Here is a 15,900-nt window from a genome sequence, read left to right on the forward strand (position 1 = left end):
GACAGGGAGGATGTATGCGGGGCGGGTGCGAGGGCGCGGAGAGCAGTCAGAGCGAGAGCGACGGGCGGCTCACTCGGCTCTCTCTGTGCGATGGCCGCAGCTCGATGAGCGACGGCGACTGGCTGCACGCAGACCTGCCCTTCCAGCTCCCGCGCTCGACCCTCCACCCGCCAGCCCCCGCCGCGCGCTTCGCTGCCCTCGCCCGCTCGTCCTCCGCCTCGTCGCCCGAACCTCGCCCCCCGCCGGCCTCGCCGCCGCGCCGCTCGCGCTCGTTCGAGCTCGTCCTCCCCTGCAAGGGCTCGTGCGACTGCGGCTGCCGCCACCGCCCCGCCGCCCGCCCCGCCGACCCGCCGCTAGCCCCGCCGCTGCCGCACCCGCGCATGGCTGCTCGCTCCAAGCGCTCGGCGCCCCGCCCCGCCACGCCCTCGCCTGCGGTCCGTAATGCGCTCACTGGCATTCGCAGAGTAGCATCGAGCTGACCGCGCTGTTCTCGCGCTTCCACAGGGCGCAGAGCGCGAGGTGACGAGCTCGTCGGCAAGTGGGAACAGGGCCGCGCCGTCCCGCGTCGCTCCCGCCGAGGGCACTCCGGGAGCGCGCAAGGGCTCGCACGGCACTCGCAGTGCGGCTGTAACCCGCCTCGAAGCGGTGCGTACCCTCCCGCGGTCGAGCGCATGCAGATCCGTGCTGATGACCTCGCGTGACTGCACCTCGGTCGACACAGCCCGATGCACCCGCGCCTGCAGCGCAGAACCCGCTCAAGATTGTCCTGCGCAGGGCTTCCAAGCCAGATCACCCGCCCGCCGTGCGTCGATCTCGTCTCGAAATCGTGTCCCCTTCGCTAGTTCGGAGCTGACTCCCCGTCTCCGCATTCTTCGACGTGTTCGTCCGGTCTTTCCTCTCCTGCAGGCCTCTGCGTCGACCCCGTCCTCGACATTGTCGCCCCCAGTCATCGTCCTCGACTCGTCCACCGCTTCGTCCGAGGCGTCGTCGCGGTCCGAGTCGCCCGCCGTCTTCCCCTCCGCCCCTCTCCCCACCTCGATCCCGCCGTCAACCTCCGCTTCGGGCTTTCCCTCGCCCAGCGTCACCCCTGCACCCTTTCAGGGCTCGCCCGCGAGCTCGACCGGGTCCGCGTCGGCGCGCAAGGCTGCCGCGAGGACCCGCCAGGACGGCCTCAACCGCGTCTGCCACCACCACAAGAGCCAGACCGACCGCCCGCGCATGACGTGCATCAATGCGCCGCACTGTCGCACAGTCTGGTGCAGCTCTTGCGTGAACAAGTAGTGCGTCCCGCTCACTCTCGCCCGAACGCGTCTCGCGAGCTGCGAAGAGCTGACCTCGCTTCTCGCTCGCCTCGCTTCCCCCCGCGCTCGGTCGCCCTCGCAGCTACCTCGCCTGCACTCCCAACGCCATGTTCGAGCCCGGCACGCTCTTCAACTGCCCCGTGTGCCAAGACGCGTGTCAGTGCGCCGGCTGCAAGCGCAAGCGCCGCAGCTCCATCCGGCGCGGCACGTCCGACGCCCTCCCCGCCGACTCGGTCCTCGCTCTCCCGGCACCAGCCGAGCCTGCTCCAGGCGGCGCCGAGTCCAGGAGGAAGGACAAGGTCCGCCGCGCGAGCATCAAGAGCTCCGAGGAGGCGTGGGGGGTTGCGGCGCAGCGGGACCTCGTCATCCTGGATGACGGAACGTCCTCGTCGGACGACGATGAGGACGTGTCGAGGATGCTCACGGGCAGTGGGGCGGTCCCGGGGGCAGCTACGCCAGGCGTGGTAGATGCGGCGCCCTGGAAGGCTCATGCGCCAACGGGGCTGTCGGCGACGGCTGCGTCAGCACCGGTGCCGCCACCAACGCCGGTGCCACCAGCTCAACCTGCCGAGGTAGCTGTGAAGCCGATTCGGCGGCGCAGCTCGCTCGACTGTGCTTACGACCGCACGAACCCCATCACCTTCCGCCCAACTCTGACCGTCTCTGCTTCTTACCCTTCTGCTCCTGTCCCCGCTCCCGCACCGGCACCGGCAGCGCGCGGCCGTTCGGGCGCGAGCTCGCGCCGCGCTCAGCCACCGCCTCCTCCCGCCGCCGCCCCCATCCACATCCCCATGGTCTCGCTCTTCTCGTCCCTACCGCCTTCCGCCACACCGATGAACCCTCTTCCTTCCTCGACTGTCCGCCTCACCGCCGCTTCGAGCCGCCCGAAGCGCACGAAGCGCCCGAGCACGGCATTTGACGACTACGCGGTCGACTTTGCGACCGGGTCCGCTGCCGGCCTGAACGTCGATCGTCAACCATCATCGGGCGCATCGACGCCCACGGCCGCATCGTCAGCGCGCGGCGGACGTGCGGCAGCGGCAGCGGCAGCCGCGGCGAGCGAGTTTGCGCAGCAGGGGCGGCGCAAGCTCGCGCGGCGGTGGCACAGCGGCCTGTCGAGCGCGAGCGACTGCGGCGACGACTCTTCTGGCGACGAGTACGACGACGATCTCGACCTGCTCATGCTCGACCAAGCCGCGCCGCCGCGCGTCGTCGAGGAGCAGCCGCTCCCCGTCCTCGCGGGCCTCGAGCGCAACCTCGGCCTCGAGGGCGACGACGATGGCGAGGAGGCCGGCATGACGTTTGGCGAGGTGTTTGCGCTCGCCGAGGATTCGGCCCTCGCGGCGGCGGCGGCGAGGCCTGCGAGGCCCAAGGTCAAGTGGATCGAGGGTCCAGAGCGCAGGCGCCGGAGGGCGGCGGCGGCTGCAGCTGCGGCTGCAGCGAGCGACGGGTCGACGCCGGCATCGCCTGCGACGACGGCTTCGTCCGCTCCTCCGCCCGAGACGACGAGCGTGGCTGCGGTTCCCAAGCCGGCGCCGCTGCTCAAGAGCCGCACCTACCCCGGCTGCGAAACAATTCGGCCTTTCGACCCTCCTGCGTCGTCCACGTCGCCGAGCAAGCCGCAGCCTGTCACAATCAAGTCGGAGCCGGACGAGCAGCCTCCGCCGTACGACTCGCACTTCCCGGCGGGTCCGACCTCGCGCGCTTCGGCGCCCGCTGCAGCTCCTGCGCCTGCTCCTGCGCCTGCCGCCGAAGACGCGCTGTCGCGCCGCACGCCGGCGGATGCCAAGCTCGCGTTTGCGCTCCTCGACGCCGTGCGCGCCGCCGTTGCGCCGCGCGAGCCGACGCCGAGCGGGAGCGCGAGCAGCAGCGGCGCCAGCAGCAGCGCGGCAGGGTTCGGCCCGGCGCTCGAGGCTGCGCTCGGCGGCATGACGACGCTCTCGTCGCCGTCGAAGAGCGACGCGCCGATCCTCACTGCGCCGCCTTCGTCTTCGGGCTCGTCGGCGCACGTCGCCGGCCTGTCGCCCTCGGCGCGCCGCATCCTCCCCGCCGACGACGGCGTGTCGAACGTCGAGATACTGATCGACGACATCTCTGCCGCCAACGCCGAGGCCGAGCGGCGGCGCGCGAGCCTCGCCGCGCAGGCGAGCATCGACCCGGGCAAGGCGTTCAAGCCGCAGGCCAAGGACCATGCTGGCGCGCAGTTCTTTGTTAGTGCGACGCGCGAGGCGCTGTATGACGAAGAGGAGGACGAGGATGCGCGCGCGGTCAAGAGGGAGGAGGACGTCGAAGACGGCGAGGGCGACATGCTCATGGCCATCGCCGGCGACACCTCGGCCGTCGATGCGTTCCCGTTCGACATGCTTGCGACCTCGGGCGTCGCTGCCGGCTCGGGCGACGACTCGTTCGAGATTGGCTCGCCCGTCGACGACCTGTGGACGCCCGCCTCGGCGGTCGACTCTGCGCGCTCGACCTCGACTGCGCCGTCTACGGCGTTCGACGATGCCTCGCTGCAGGACTCGGGCGCGCTGCCCTCGGCGCTCGCCGGCATTGCGGCGGAGGAGGAGTTTGTCCTCTTTGCCGCTTCCTCGACCTTTGCCGCTTCCTCATCCGCCGCGGTTGTCGCCGGCCTCACGCCCAGCTGCGCGTCGCCTATCCTCGGTCCTTTGCGCACGCCCTCGCGCGGACTCGGGATCGTGCCGTCGTCGTCGCTCGCAGAGCTCGATGGCATGTTTGACGCCATGCCCGCCGCGTCGGGAGAAGTCGAGATGGCGCAGGCGTGATTCCTCGCCCCTCGCCTCGCCGTTTCCCGTCACTGGCTGGGTGTATGGATGGAATTGCTCAAGGGAGGAATGCATCTCGGGCGCATGGCCCGCTAGTCCGTGACTTGTCGTTTGTACACATCCACTCCCCTCATCACCACTTTATGCTCTCCCCTTGTTGCGGTACCCTACTCTCCCCTCTCCCCTAGCATCCCTTACTCGTTCACGAAATGCAAGGATCTGTCTGCAGTACCTGTCTTGCGGCGCCTCGAGAGTGCGAGCGTGTGGCGGTGCTGCCCCCACGCGCCCGACTTGCGCATGACGACGTTCGCGACGCTTTCGCTGCATCTTCGCTCAGACGTAGCAGAGAGCTGCAGAACACCATGTCTGGCATCCCGAACGAAGCACCGCCCGCCTACGCCGCGCAGGACCCGTCCCGCCTCGACCCCTCGTCGGCGGGCGCAGCCTCGACGTCGACGTCCAACCATCGCCGCACGCCCTCGGCGGGCTCGACCCGCTCGAGCAACTACACGACCGACGAGGATCGTGCAGACGAGGCTGTAATCCCGGGCGAGGCGCGCAGGACTATGCTCGACGAGGCGAGGCCGCTTCCGGACGGCTGGCGTCGGTGCGTTCGCTCGTCTGCAGTGCCGCTTTGAGTCTCACGTGAGCTCACCGGTTGTATATGCCGTCCTTGTATCGCGCAGTGAGTTCGACGTGAGTTTGGCGTTCTCGCCGTCCTTCTGCTCGCATTCACAGCGTGATTATCCTGACCTTCTGTCCTTCCTTCCTCCCACCCGACAGCCCAACTCGCAGCACTACTTCTACGTCGACACCAAGGCGAACCCGCCCCGCTCAATCTGGTCGCACCCGCTTGATGTGCGCTTGTTTCCTCGCATTGCTCGCAGCCACGCGAAACTGACCTTCTTTCCTCGCTGCAGGACGTACGCACCGCTGCTGATAGTCTACCACGAATGATCGACAGACTGACCCGTCTTGCTTGTGCAGCCAGAGTTCCTCGAGTCGCACCCCGAGATCGCCAAGGAGCTCGCCGCTGCCGCGGAAAAGGAAAGCGGCGAGTCCGGCGCAGCCGGCGCGACACCCGCACCGTCCGACGAGAAGGAGGGCGGCAAGCTCTCGCGCTTCTTCAGCCGCTCGGACGACAAGAAGGACGAGGGCGCGCAGCACGCGGGCGGCAGTGGCGCGGAGCAGGGGAAGAAGGAGGAGAAGCGCTCGCTTGGTAGGAAGATGAAGGACAAGCTTACGAACTCGACGCACGAAGAGCGCGTCGAGCAGAGGCGCCAGCGGGCGATCGAGGTGCGTTCATCTCCGCCGGTGCATAATTTACAGCGACCTGGATACCTGGGTACTGACCCACTCTTTGCCTCCGCGCAGGAGAAGAAGCAGTACGAGGAGTACCTCCGCCGCCGTCAGGAGATCCTCGGCGCAGTCCAGTCTGGCCGGTACCAGCCCGCCTACGCGGCGCCCGCAGGGCCGTACTCGATGCGCCCGATGTATGGCGGGATGTACGGGCCGGGGTACGGATACAGGAGGCCGTACGGCTACGGCATGTACCCGGCGGGACCGCTTGGGTACGGTAGTGGAATCGGCATGGGCCGAGGGCCCGGCGCGGGTCTTGCAGTCGGAGGAGGACTCCTCGGTGCGTCCTGCGTCCCACCTGGATCGAACGGCGAGACTGACCCTTTCACGCTCACGTGCAGGTGGCATGGCTCTCGGCAGTCTTCTCTTCTAGCCGTTCCATCTCCCTTTCATCGCGCACGATTGTAATGCACTGTATGTAGCCGTTGAGATTGTCGGTATGCGATAGAGGCGAGAGCGGAGAACGTCTTGGCCAATCTTCCACTTGAGTGCACTCTGCACTTCTTCTACGCTTGGTGGACCCTCTCCTCAGCGCGACTTCCTGACGAGTACCGAAAGTTTTGCAGAGGACGAGAAATGAGAAGCCGGCGGCATCTCCTACGAGTGGGTCCATTCGGCCTTCTTCTTCTCCGCAAAAGCGGTCATGCCGATCTTCTGGTCGTTCTGTTCGTACGCGGGGCTCATGTCAGTACAGTCAGATGCGAAGGTTCCGCAAAAGTGACGCGAAGCGCACGGTTGCGAACAGCTGGTGGAAGAGGCGGCGCTCCAGGTGAAGGCCCTGTGCAAGCGAGAGCTCGTAGGCTGCAAGCACGCTTTCTGTGAGCATGACGTACGCGAAGCCATTTGTATCGGGAAGACGCACCCGAGTTGACGCCCTCCTTCGCCGCCTGCACCGCTAACTTGCCCTTGCCGGCAATCTTGCCCGCGACCTTGACCGCCTCGTCGACGACGCTGCCCTCGCTCACGACGCGCGAGACGAGCCCCCAGTCGCTCGCCTCTTGCGCGGTAAAGTTGCGGCCCGTCAGGACGAGCTCCATCGCGCGCGACTTGCCGATGGCGTGCGTCAGGCGCTGCGTGCCGCCGGCGCCGGGGATGACGCCGAGCTGTAGACGCAGCAGATCAGTGAATGGCACTCGGCGCTGGCGCCCTGACCCGGCTTTGCGAACATTGTCAAACGTACGTTGATTTCGGGCTGGCCAAAGACGGCGGTCGGCGAAGCAAGGATGATGTCGCACCTGCCAATACTTCAGTCAGGTTCTACTCGCAGCTATGGGACTGGAGATCGAGATGCTCACATCATGGCGAGTTCGCAACCGCCTCCGAGCTGAAGAGACGAGAGAAGTCGTCAGCTGGTCGTGTGGAAAGCGCATCCCTGCTGAACACGTTCGGCATTTAACATGCTGGACGTACCGCGTAGCCACTGACGGCGGCAATGATGGGCTTGCGGAAGGAGCTGAGTTCGGTCCAGTGCGCAAGAAAGTCGCCCTTGTACACCTCTGCAAACTGCTTGTCCTTCATCTCCTTGATGTCTGCTCCAGCAGCGAACGCCTTTTCCGAGCCGGTGAGGACCACCGCGCCGATGGAGTCGTCAGACGAGAGGTTGCGCAGCGCGGCGTTCAGCTCGTGGAAGAGGGTCGAGTTGAGCGCTGCAAGCTCGTCGGTCGGTCAGCGCTGCTCCTGTGAGCTCACACACAACTCTTCTAAACGGACCATTGAGGGCCTTGGGGCGGTTGAGGGTGATTTGCGTGACGCCGGGAGCCGGCGACGAGAGGAGGATCGAGGTGTAGTCGCCCTGCTGGCCCGCCTGCGTCGACTGCCAGCGCAGGACGGGCTGGCGAGGGAATCGCGGAGTCGCGACGGCTCGGGCGGCGCGAGTGCAGAGGACGGGCAGCATGGCGAGATGACCGTGCAGGCGGGGAACGGCGACGGCTAGCCGAGGGATAGAGGAGTGGCGATGGCGCAGGCGTAGCGACTACAGACTGGTTCCCAGTGGGTTTTCTTTTGGCTTGCGAGGAGCCTGCACTATCTAGAGCGATGGAGAGGAAGAGGAAAAGGAGCGAACGCCAGCCGATGCGATGAGGTGGGGGCGACCCTCGCACAATCCCGAGCAAGCCCGTCGAGTAGCGGACAAAGCTCGTAAGCACTTTAGATCGTATGTGCGGGGGTTGGGCTAACTGGGCGTCGTGTGTCGACATGTGCTCTTTCGACTTCGCGCTTTTCGAGTTCTCTTGGAGTTCTCGCGAAGTTCTCGCAATCGTCGAAAGAACGACACTGGGCTGAGAAACGAGTTCCATGGAGTCCACTTTGTATGCTGGAATAGGGATCGGGCTGGGACAAAGGCAGGGCGCAGAATGTGAGCGACAGGTCAGTCAGAAGTGCCGTGTGGCACAGGCGCCTTCACACTTTGCGCTGGCTGCATCCATCACAGCAGTGCCAAAGCCCAGGTCATGCCTGCCCAGAGGTGACCGATGGACTTGTACATCGGGACAATATACATGACGAGGCCGGCGCCAAAGAGGGACCTGTCGGGGAGGGCAAAGGGGGTCAGTCCTGAGCGGGCGGAGAGCGGTGCAGGGGGTGACATGCCTCCCCAACGTCTTGGCTGCCATGGCCAAAGCTGAGTACTGAGAGTACGAAACCGCGAGGTAGGCGGACGCGCTGATAGATGCCCACTGGGAGGGGTCAGGAGCAAGTCAAACCGTAATTACACCGGTCCTGTTTGTTCAGTGGGCTTGAGAGCAGCTTCAGTTGTGCCTCAATGTGTCCAGAAGAAGCGGGGCGGACTTTAACCAGCTCAAAGCACCGGAAAACCGAGTAGGCGTCTTGCGACAAAGGCTGTTCTGCCATGAGCGGGTCTTGCGTTGGCTGCTCAAAGCTGGTGTTGGAGTCAGCGTTTACCACTGCGCACCGGTCAGAGCTATGCCCAATTTGGCCGTTGTACGTTACATCGGTGGTTGAGACGCTGTTGAACAGTCGGGTCCCGCCTTGTGACAGGAGCAGTGCGTCACCTGAGCCCCTGCGCAAGACGCTCTCATGAGGAGTAGTACCAGAGTTGGTTCACAGGAATACAGGAGCGCGAAAGATCAAGTTCAGCCGGCGCAATGCCGAAAGCATGCGTTCGTTCCAAGCAATCCAGCCAGCAGTCGTTGGGGCAGGCAGGCGGCGCACAACGTGTCATGCAGAAGACGCAGCAGGTAGCTCGCAAGCTGCAGACAGGGCCAGAAGCTGGTGACAGCAGAAGCGAGGAGAAGAGGGGAGCAAACCGGCGACGACAGGCCGCGACCCGACGTCGTTGCCGCCTTGGCCGTCTAGAGCCCTTCCGTCTCTCTCTCCTCTCTTCCCCGTCCGCCCCCCTTTGCCTTTGAATGGCTCCCGCGTCAACCGGGCTGCCTCTCGCTCACCGAGCAGCCTCGGCATCGCGATCCACACCGTCGAGGAGCACGCCTCTTCCTCTGCCTCTCGCAAAGGCGATGAGACGGGCGAAGAGACAAGGGCGCGAGAACAGGCTCCTTTCGCAGGATGGACTGCATAATGCACGCTTGCTTCTTAAGTGCCTTTTGGACAGTCTGCGCACGCAATCGAGGCGGTTCAGGCGCTTGCCGATGAGCCATTTGGCCGTTGCCTTGTTGCAACCTTGGCGTTCGAGCAACAACTCGAGACTCTTCGAGGATATGATGGCTGCGTCTGCTGTGCGGCTACCCCTGTACCTGTAATTGCCCGGCAGCCCGCACGCAGGGGTTCGCTGTCTGGATCAACGCGAGCTCGCGAGTCGCGGGCCTTCCTCCTCAGCGCCGCGGCGAGAAGGTCGTCATCGTTAACGACGAGTCTCTGAGCCTATCAAAACGCGCCTACGACGGTCAGTAGCCATCTCTCGACCCGCTCGACTAACCACGGCTGACCTAGCACGCGTGCCAAGCAGATGCTCGCACCAAGAAACCCGCCCGCGCCGCCCTCTTCAACACCGTGCAGCGCAATCTGGCTCGAGACGCCATCGTCCTTGTCGAAGCGATGGACTACATCAAGGGGAGCCGGTACCAGATGTACTGCCAGGCGAGGGAGATCGGCGTGGGGATCTGCACGATGCGTCCGGGCCTGGCTCTTCTCACCTGGTCGGCCTGCTGCTTGTCTTACCTCATGCAGCTCTTCGTCGCAACGCCTCCAGAACAGTGTCGGGAGCGAAACGCCTCTCGAGACAAAACGAGCGCGTACTTGCCAGCAACGTGCGTTTGCTCCTTCCTTTCCTTCTTCTCGGTCGCACGCACGGCATGGATTCTTCTTTGATTGCTCACCTGTTGTGCATACAGCCTAGACAACCTAACCTTGCGCTTCGAAGAACCGAACTTGGCGGCTCAATGGGACGCACCGCTCATCACGGTGGCAGCCGACAATCCGCCGCTAGACCAACAAGGCGAGGACGTTGACGCGGGCGTACACGGAAGGCGAGGCAGCCAAGCAGATCTGGCGGGCAATTACGGAGGGAAAGGACAAGCCGTCGAATCTTGCGACTCAGACAGTGCGTTTCCTGGTGCTGTTCTTCCCGTTTAACCACGTCGTGCAGGTTCTCCGATCTTGTCCTGATGAAGCCCCCACTTGTACAGATCCAGACCTCCTTGACCTCCTACCTCAGCCGCCTCAACTCGACATCAACTCTCATCATCACGACTCTCCTCTCCCGCCAGTCTTTCTCACCCCTTTCCGGCCCAACCCCGCTCACCCTCCCAACCTCTCCCGCTCCAACGCGCCTCACTCTTGAGCTGAACAAACGTGTGACAATACCGCAGCTCCAGCGGCTCAAGCGGCAGTCTGAGCAGCTCAATGCTCGGACGGTGTCTGGGCGCGAGTTCCGTAAGAAGGAGTTTGCGGAGTCTGTTGCATTGTACCGGCAATGCAGGAGCACTTGCAACCGTTGACGCTATCTCTATCTTTACCAGTCATTGGTCTCTGGGAGGCCCATGCAGACTAGAAGCTTTTCACTCTCGAGCAGAAGCCGCTCGGGGTTGGCAACAACTATTAGGCTGGTTTGTGGATGCTAGGCAGGTCTACGATGCTTGTCTGTACAGAATGGGGGGTACGGGTTGAGGGTAGAGCGCAAATGGTCCCGGAAAGTGCGCGGCAAACACGGGTGCCTTCCGCTTCTGATCGAGCAGGCGCCTACGACGATGCCATCGTACTGCGGCTGCGGATGCGGGCGCCGTACTTGAAGAAGACAAAGGGGACTGTGGAAAAGCCGAGGACATCAGTGAGCGTTCCTGAGTGCTGGACGGCAAAGCGACGCACTCGGGACCATGACAAGACTGATGAAGGCCCAGGTCATGCCTGCCCAGAGGTGACCGATGGACTTGTACATCGGGACAATATACATGACGAGGCCGGCGCCAAAGAGGGACCTGTCGGGGAGGGCAAAGGGGGTCAGTCCTGAGCGGGCGGAGAGCGGTGCAGGGGGTGACATGCCTCCCCAACGTCTTGGCTGCCATGGCCGAAGCTGAGTACTGAGAGTACGAAACCGCGAGGTAGGTGTTCGCGCTGATATAGATGCCCACTGGGAGGGGTCAGGAGCGAATAGAGGGCAAAAAAAAAGTCCGGACGAGTCAGTCCTGGGACCTGTTGGAAGCATTCCGAGGCATCGCACCAAGGGAGAACCCGAAGGGAATGCCCGACACCAGCGCACCAGCCCAGTGCACACTCTTGATCGACGTCGCCGCAAAGATGAAAAGCGAAATGGGCAGGAGAATCGCGCAGCCCATCATGAGCGGCAAGCGCGCCTCGGGCGGGACGTTGCCGTTGTACTTGACGACCTGACGCTGATAGTACCGCTCTTGAAGCGGGCAGGCCGTGCAGGCGACGATGATAATGCCAATCAGGACGGAAAGGAAGGTGAGGCCGACCTCACCCGCGTTAAAGCCGTGGGCGCCAAAGACAATCTGCGTTGAGGGAGAGCGTCAGGACTGGATCTGTAGACCGTTGACAACAAAAAGGACGCACGGGGTAGGCAAAGAAGAAGCTGAAGGCAGAGAAACTTCCGTCAGTCCGAGGAGACCGCAGAAAGGGGCCGGAAAAACGCACGCGTAGAGGAGGCCGTAGACAAGGCACAGATAGGCGGACATGCAGATCATGGTGGCCTCGGTGGTGAGCATGACGAGGGGGCGCAAGAGTGTTTCGCGAGCGATGTCGCCAATCGGACGAGCTTGGCGCTCCTGTTCGGTCTGAATGCTCGAGTCGCCGGTCTCCTTGCGCAGCCTCTGTGCGCGCCACTTGAGCAGGGTCGGAGCATAGCTGCACAAGCGAACCAGTGTGAGTTGCAGTAGGCTTCAAAAGATGAGACGGAAGAACGCACGTTTCGACGAGGAGGACTGAGGTGAAGACCCAGACGGCTCCACCAAAGATGAAGAGGAACCACCACATCCACCGCCAGCCGGCACCGATGGTGAGGTAGCCTCCCATCAGCGGACCAAGTGCGGGGGAAGCGAAGCTGCGGAATGCGAAATCAGCAGGCTGCTCACGTTCACAGCGAAAGAAAAAGGCGCACAGAATGGCGCTGAAGGTGGCCATCATGTTGCCACGCTCGTTCACCGAGTACAGGTCACCTGCAGGCCCGAAGTCGGGTAAGCACGCGCTGCGAGATGATGCGGCGACCAAGGTAAGCTCACCGATGGACCCCGCTGCGTTGCACATGACACCCGAGATGCAACATCCAGCGAGGAAGCGGAAGATGATCATGACAGCGAGCGAGTCGGTGAGGCAGCCGGGCAGCGTGAGGATGAAGTAGAGGCCGACGGAGACGACGTAGACGATGCGACGGCCATACACTGCGTACAAGTCACGTCAGCAGGCAACCGGGAATTGTGAAAGAGTGGAGTACTCACTCTCACTGAGAGGCGAAAGGATCAAAGGCCCGAGCCCGAAGCCGACGACGAAAACGCAGACGACGAGCGAGACCACCTCCTCGCTGACGTGATAGTGCTCTGCCATCTCGGGCAGACCTCCCGTGATGAGACTGGACGAGAGACCGGCCGTGAAGCAGAGCAAGGTAGGGAGGAGGACTTGAAGGCTACATCGCAGGTCAAGGTGAGAAGGTCAGCGAACCTTGCGAGTGCACGAAGGTCGCAGAGAGCACAAACGCACAGCTTCTTCGGGTGGCTAAAGTTGCGAGGGTTTTCGGGATCGTTCTCGCGCCAGGTGACGAGCTTGGCGTCTTCTGGCTTGATGCCCTTCTCGGGATCGGCCGCGCCATGACAGTGCGAAACGAGGGTCGACTGTGATCCGCGCTGCGGCGAGCCGACGACGGCTTCTGCCTCGCGGGCGAGGACGAGGCCGGATGGCGAGGTTTCGAGGTAAGCGTCGGTGTGCGAGCCGGCTTGGGTGAGCTGAGGGAAGGTGGCCTCTTCCTCTGGCGGGAGTTGGTGTTGCACAACGCCGTGTGACACGGCACGTTCAAGCTCGTGCATTGAAGAAGACATGTCAAGCAAGGGAGCGAGGTTGCGGAAAGAGAGAGCGAACGCAGAAGGCGCCGCCCGTTTTAAGCTCACGAGGAAGGCCCGCGCGCAATCGTAGGCGAGGGCAGCATGCCTGATCGACGGCAGAGATGCCGCTGTAAGCGCGACCTCGATCACTTGGCAAGCCGAGCGTGGTGAGCAGAGGCCGAAGCAGCGTGGCCGCGGTGTCGGCGAAGGCGAGCAGGAGCCGCGCATGCGACTACCGCCTCCTCGGGCCTGCCGGGAGCAGCAGCCGGGCACGTGCACGTGCATACAGACGCAGACGATGGCCTGGCAGCCTTCGCCACTCGGCCGAGCCACGTTCTGCTGCTTAGCCTCTGCGAGACGACTTCGTGAGCCACACGGTGGCGCATCGGCTGCAGCGCTGCCGAAGGCGCGCCGGTTCGTGTAGCTTCTTGCTGCAGTACTTCAAGACGGTTGCTCGTGCGCACAGCCCTGCCGGAGAGATAGCGAGCGAATTGCTGGTGCGACGTCTCGTGCGGCAACCGATGCCGAGGGAAATGCAGCACTCTGCGTACACAATCCATACAGCCACAACGACCCTTGCAGGTGTCAGTGCGGTGGTTCTGGGTAGCTAGCTCTCCGTTCGAAGGGCACAACGCCGTTGCCGCCAGACCTCTGCCCCACCTCCCGCCCGGCTACCCGGCTCCTTCTTCAGCTCTTACCGCTCACTCTGTTCGTCATCATGGCTGCTCCTGCTCGCTCAAATGCCACTCAGCGCACTGCTTGCGTGACTGGCGCATCTTCTGGCATCGGGCGCGCTTCGGCTGTTGCTCTGGCCAAAGCTGGCTGGACCGTGATCGTCTCGGGTCGGCGGGCCGACGAGCTAGACGAGACGATACGTCAAGCACGGCAGGAGAGTGCGGATGCGGAGCTTTTGGCTGTTCCGGGGGACCTGGGGAAACCAGAGGACGTCGACACTCTCTTCCAGACAATCAAGGAGCGTTATGGTGCGTTGGCGCGTTACGACCTTGCACAAACCAGGCTCATACGCGTGTACAGGTCGGCTGGATCTGCTCTTCAACAACGCTGGGCGGAATGTCAAGCCTGTTCCGCTCGAGGATGTCCCGCTCGAGGACTTAAATTCAATCGTGGCCGTTAACCTCGTTGCGGTGCGCTTGCACAGCTTGACAATCGCGGCTTCAATGATGTGCTTCTCCACCCTTGCGCGCGCTGACAAGTGATGTCGTCTGGTTGCACACCTGTGCTCGCTGTTTCCTCCACTTCGCCTGGACGCTTTGCAACGCGGCAGCCCTTTCTCTGCACTCAGCACGCCTTCCGAATCATGTGCGACCAGTCACCTCGGGGCGGTCGCATCGTCAACAATGGCTCCATCTCCGCACATGCACCGCGACCCTTCTCGGCGCCTTATACGCTCACCAAGCACGCTATAACCGGCCTCACCAAGTCGACCGCGCTAGACGGACGGGCATACAACATCGCGTGCAGTCAGATTGACATTGGTGCGCAATTTCGAGGGGAGCCGCCCTCCGCGCGGAGCTGACGATGCCGTCTCAACCCGCAGGAAACGCCGAATCCCCGATGGTCGGTGCGCTCAAACAGGGCGGGAGCCTGCAGCCGAACGGAGAGAGGATCCAGGAGGCTGTCATGCCGGTCGAGCATGTCGCCAATGCGGTCGTGCACATGGCCAGCCTGCCGCTCGAGGTCAACATCCTCACTCAGGTGCGCATTCCATCGGCTCTTGTCCGTTAACAGTTGCTCGTGGTTGACGCTGGCCAGCTGCAGACCATCATGGCGACTACGATGCCTTTCGTGGGGCGCGGCTGAGCCACGGGAAGAGCGAATAATACTCGTGACTTCGTCGAGAAAGGCGATAGAAATTCTCGTCCTGTGAACAAGGCTTTCCCCGTCTCGCCCCAGTGACTGAGACTCGTAGAGCTGATACACGGCGCGTGACGAGCCCTGGGCCTGCTGATGTCGTAGCACCACTACCCCCACCTGGACATCTCTTCGGAAGCTCCCCCTCAGACATTTCCGCACTTCGCACGATGTCGAACCGCGACTCGGGCTCTGTGCGAGACTCTGTCATCTCGGGCACGTCGCGCTTCTCGTCGCTGCTCTCGCCCGCCGGGTCGTCGCAGACGTCGACCTTCGCCATCCCTCAACCGCAACCCTCGCTTCCGCCGCTCCCTGCGAATCAGAAGCGCACGTCGGAGATCTACGACCGCCCTGTGACCAAGTCACGAGGTGCAGAGGTCAGCCTCGGCGCGTGGGCCTTCCTCTTCGCCGAGATCGTCCAGTACACCCAGAAGCAGGTCAGCGGCATCAGCGAATTCGAGAAGCGGTGCGTGCACAGTCGGACCAGGCTCAGATTACTTCTAAAGCTGTGCTGACGCGTGCTCTGTGCAGCTTGAGCATTCTCGGCTACCGAGTCGGGGCCCGTCTCCTCGAGCTCCTCCCCTTGCGCGACTACCTGCACCCGGTCTCGTCCCTGCGCTCTCCACCTCCACCGACTCGCACACTGCGTCTCCTACCGATCCTCACCTACATCCACTCGACGCTGTACCGCTACCTGTTCGGGCGACCCGCCGACTCGCTCGAGCGGAGCACAGAGAATGACGACGAGTACATGATCGGCGACGACGACATGGTCATCACGAGGGGCGTCGAGGTGCCCAAGGAGATGAGCGACCTCAGCTGCGCCGCGCTGGTCGCGGGAATAGTCGAGGCGGTCATGGACGGAGCTGGATTCGTGAGTTCTTGCCCGCTTTTCCTCGTCGCGTCGCTCCCACCGCGCTACTCGACGTTTGCACGCATTCACAGTTGATCGTACTGACGGCCTGCCCCCGCAGCCATCGCGAGTGACGGCACACTCGGTCCCCTCTCCTCAACATCCTCGACGAACCGTCATCCTGATCAAACTCGATTCCGAAGTGCTCGCGCGAGAAGCAGCACTCGGCAAGTAGATGGTCTGTGCCTGGTGAGCAGTACCTTGTTGTAACA

General features: G+C 63.5%; 6 protein-coding genes across 6 annotated transcripts; 4 read left to right on the top strand and 2 right to left on the bottom strand.

Annotated features, from left to right (window-relative positions):
- Window positions 1–104: 104 nt before the first annotated feature.
- On the top strand, window positions 105–4,084 carry JCM10292_005588 (uncharacterized protein; the record flags this gene model as incomplete). Its single annotated transcript, XM_076651533.1, has 5 exons — window positions 105–434; window positions 505–645; window positions 722–802; window positions 907–1,280; window positions 1,384–4,084. 5 exons carry the CDS (start codon window positions 105–107, stop codon window positions 4,082–4,084), a joined length of 3,627 nt encoding a protein of 1,208 aa, XP_076502950.1.
- Window positions 4,085–4,446: 362 nt separating this feature from the next.
- On the top strand, window positions 4,447–5,816 carry JCM10292_005589 (uncharacterized protein; the record flags this gene model as incomplete). Its single annotated transcript, XM_076651534.1, has 6 exons — window positions 4,447–4,691; window positions 4,771–4,780; window positions 4,868–4,942; window positions 5,072–5,380; window positions 5,459–5,723; window positions 5,785–5,816. 6 exons carry the CDS (start codon window positions 4,447–4,449, stop codon window positions 5,814–5,816), a joined length of 936 nt encoding a protein of 311 aa, XP_076502951.1.
- Window positions 5,817–6,040: 224 nt separating this feature from the next.
- On the bottom strand, window positions 6,041–7,337 carry JCM10292_005590 (uncharacterized protein; the record flags this gene model as incomplete). Its single annotated transcript, XM_076651535.1, has 7 exons — window positions 6,041–6,106; window positions 6,177–6,244; window positions 6,306–6,546; window positions 6,624–6,678; window positions 6,739–6,767; window positions 6,854–7,089; window positions 7,154–7,337. 7 exons carry the CDS (start codon window positions 7,335–7,337, stop codon window positions 6,041–6,043), a joined length of 879 nt encoding a protein of 292 aa, XP_076502952.1.
- A 3,257-nt stretch (window positions 7,338–10,594) lies between these two features.
- On the bottom strand, window positions 10,595–12,888 carry JCM10292_005591 (MFS transporter; the record flags this gene model as incomplete). The annotated part of the gene is made up of 11 exons (XM_076651536.1): window positions 10,595–10,659; window positions 10,721–10,830; window positions 10,895–10,982; window positions 11,073–11,364; window positions 11,426–11,444; window positions 11,507–11,716; window positions 11,778–11,912; window positions 11,970–12,027; window positions 12,091–12,249; window positions 12,307–12,491; window positions 12,566–12,888. The coding sequence occupies 11 exons, from the start codon at window positions 12,886–12,888 to the stop codon at window positions 10,595–10,597; spliced, it is 1,644 nt and encodes a 547-aa protein (XP_076502953.1).
- Window positions 12,889–13,621: 733 nt separating this feature from the next.
- Window positions 13,622–14,724, top strand: JCM10292_005592 (SDR family oxidoreductase; the record flags this gene model as incomplete). Its single annotated transcript, XM_076651537.1, has 5 exons — window positions 13,622–13,886; window positions 13,939–14,048; window positions 14,189–14,399; window positions 14,462–14,619; window positions 14,683–14,724. 5 exons carry the CDS (start codon window positions 13,622–13,624, stop codon window positions 14,722–14,724), a joined length of 786 nt encoding a protein of 261 aa, XP_076502954.1.
- Window positions 14,725–14,945: 221 nt separating this feature from the next.
- TRS31 (TRAPP subunit TRS31) lies at window positions 14,946–15,863 on the top strand (the record flags this gene model as incomplete). Its single annotated transcript, XM_076651538.1, has 3 exons — window positions 14,946–15,241; window positions 15,307–15,649; window positions 15,750–15,863. 3 exons carry the CDS (start codon window positions 14,946–14,948, stop codon window positions 15,861–15,863), a joined length of 753 nt encoding a protein of 250 aa, XP_076502955.1.
- Between the last annotated feature and the right edge of the window lie 37 nt (window positions 15,864–15,900).

This window comes from Rhodotorula paludigena (genome assembly GCF_050403205.1).
Source record: "Rhodotorula paludigena JCM10292 DNA, Rt_paludigena_JCM10292v1_ctg52, whole genome shotgun sequence".
In the NCBI taxonomy this organism is placed as follows: Eukaryota; Fungi; Basidiomycota; class Microbotryomycetes; order Sporidiobolales; family Sporidiobolaceae; genus Rhodotorula; species Rhodotorula paludigena.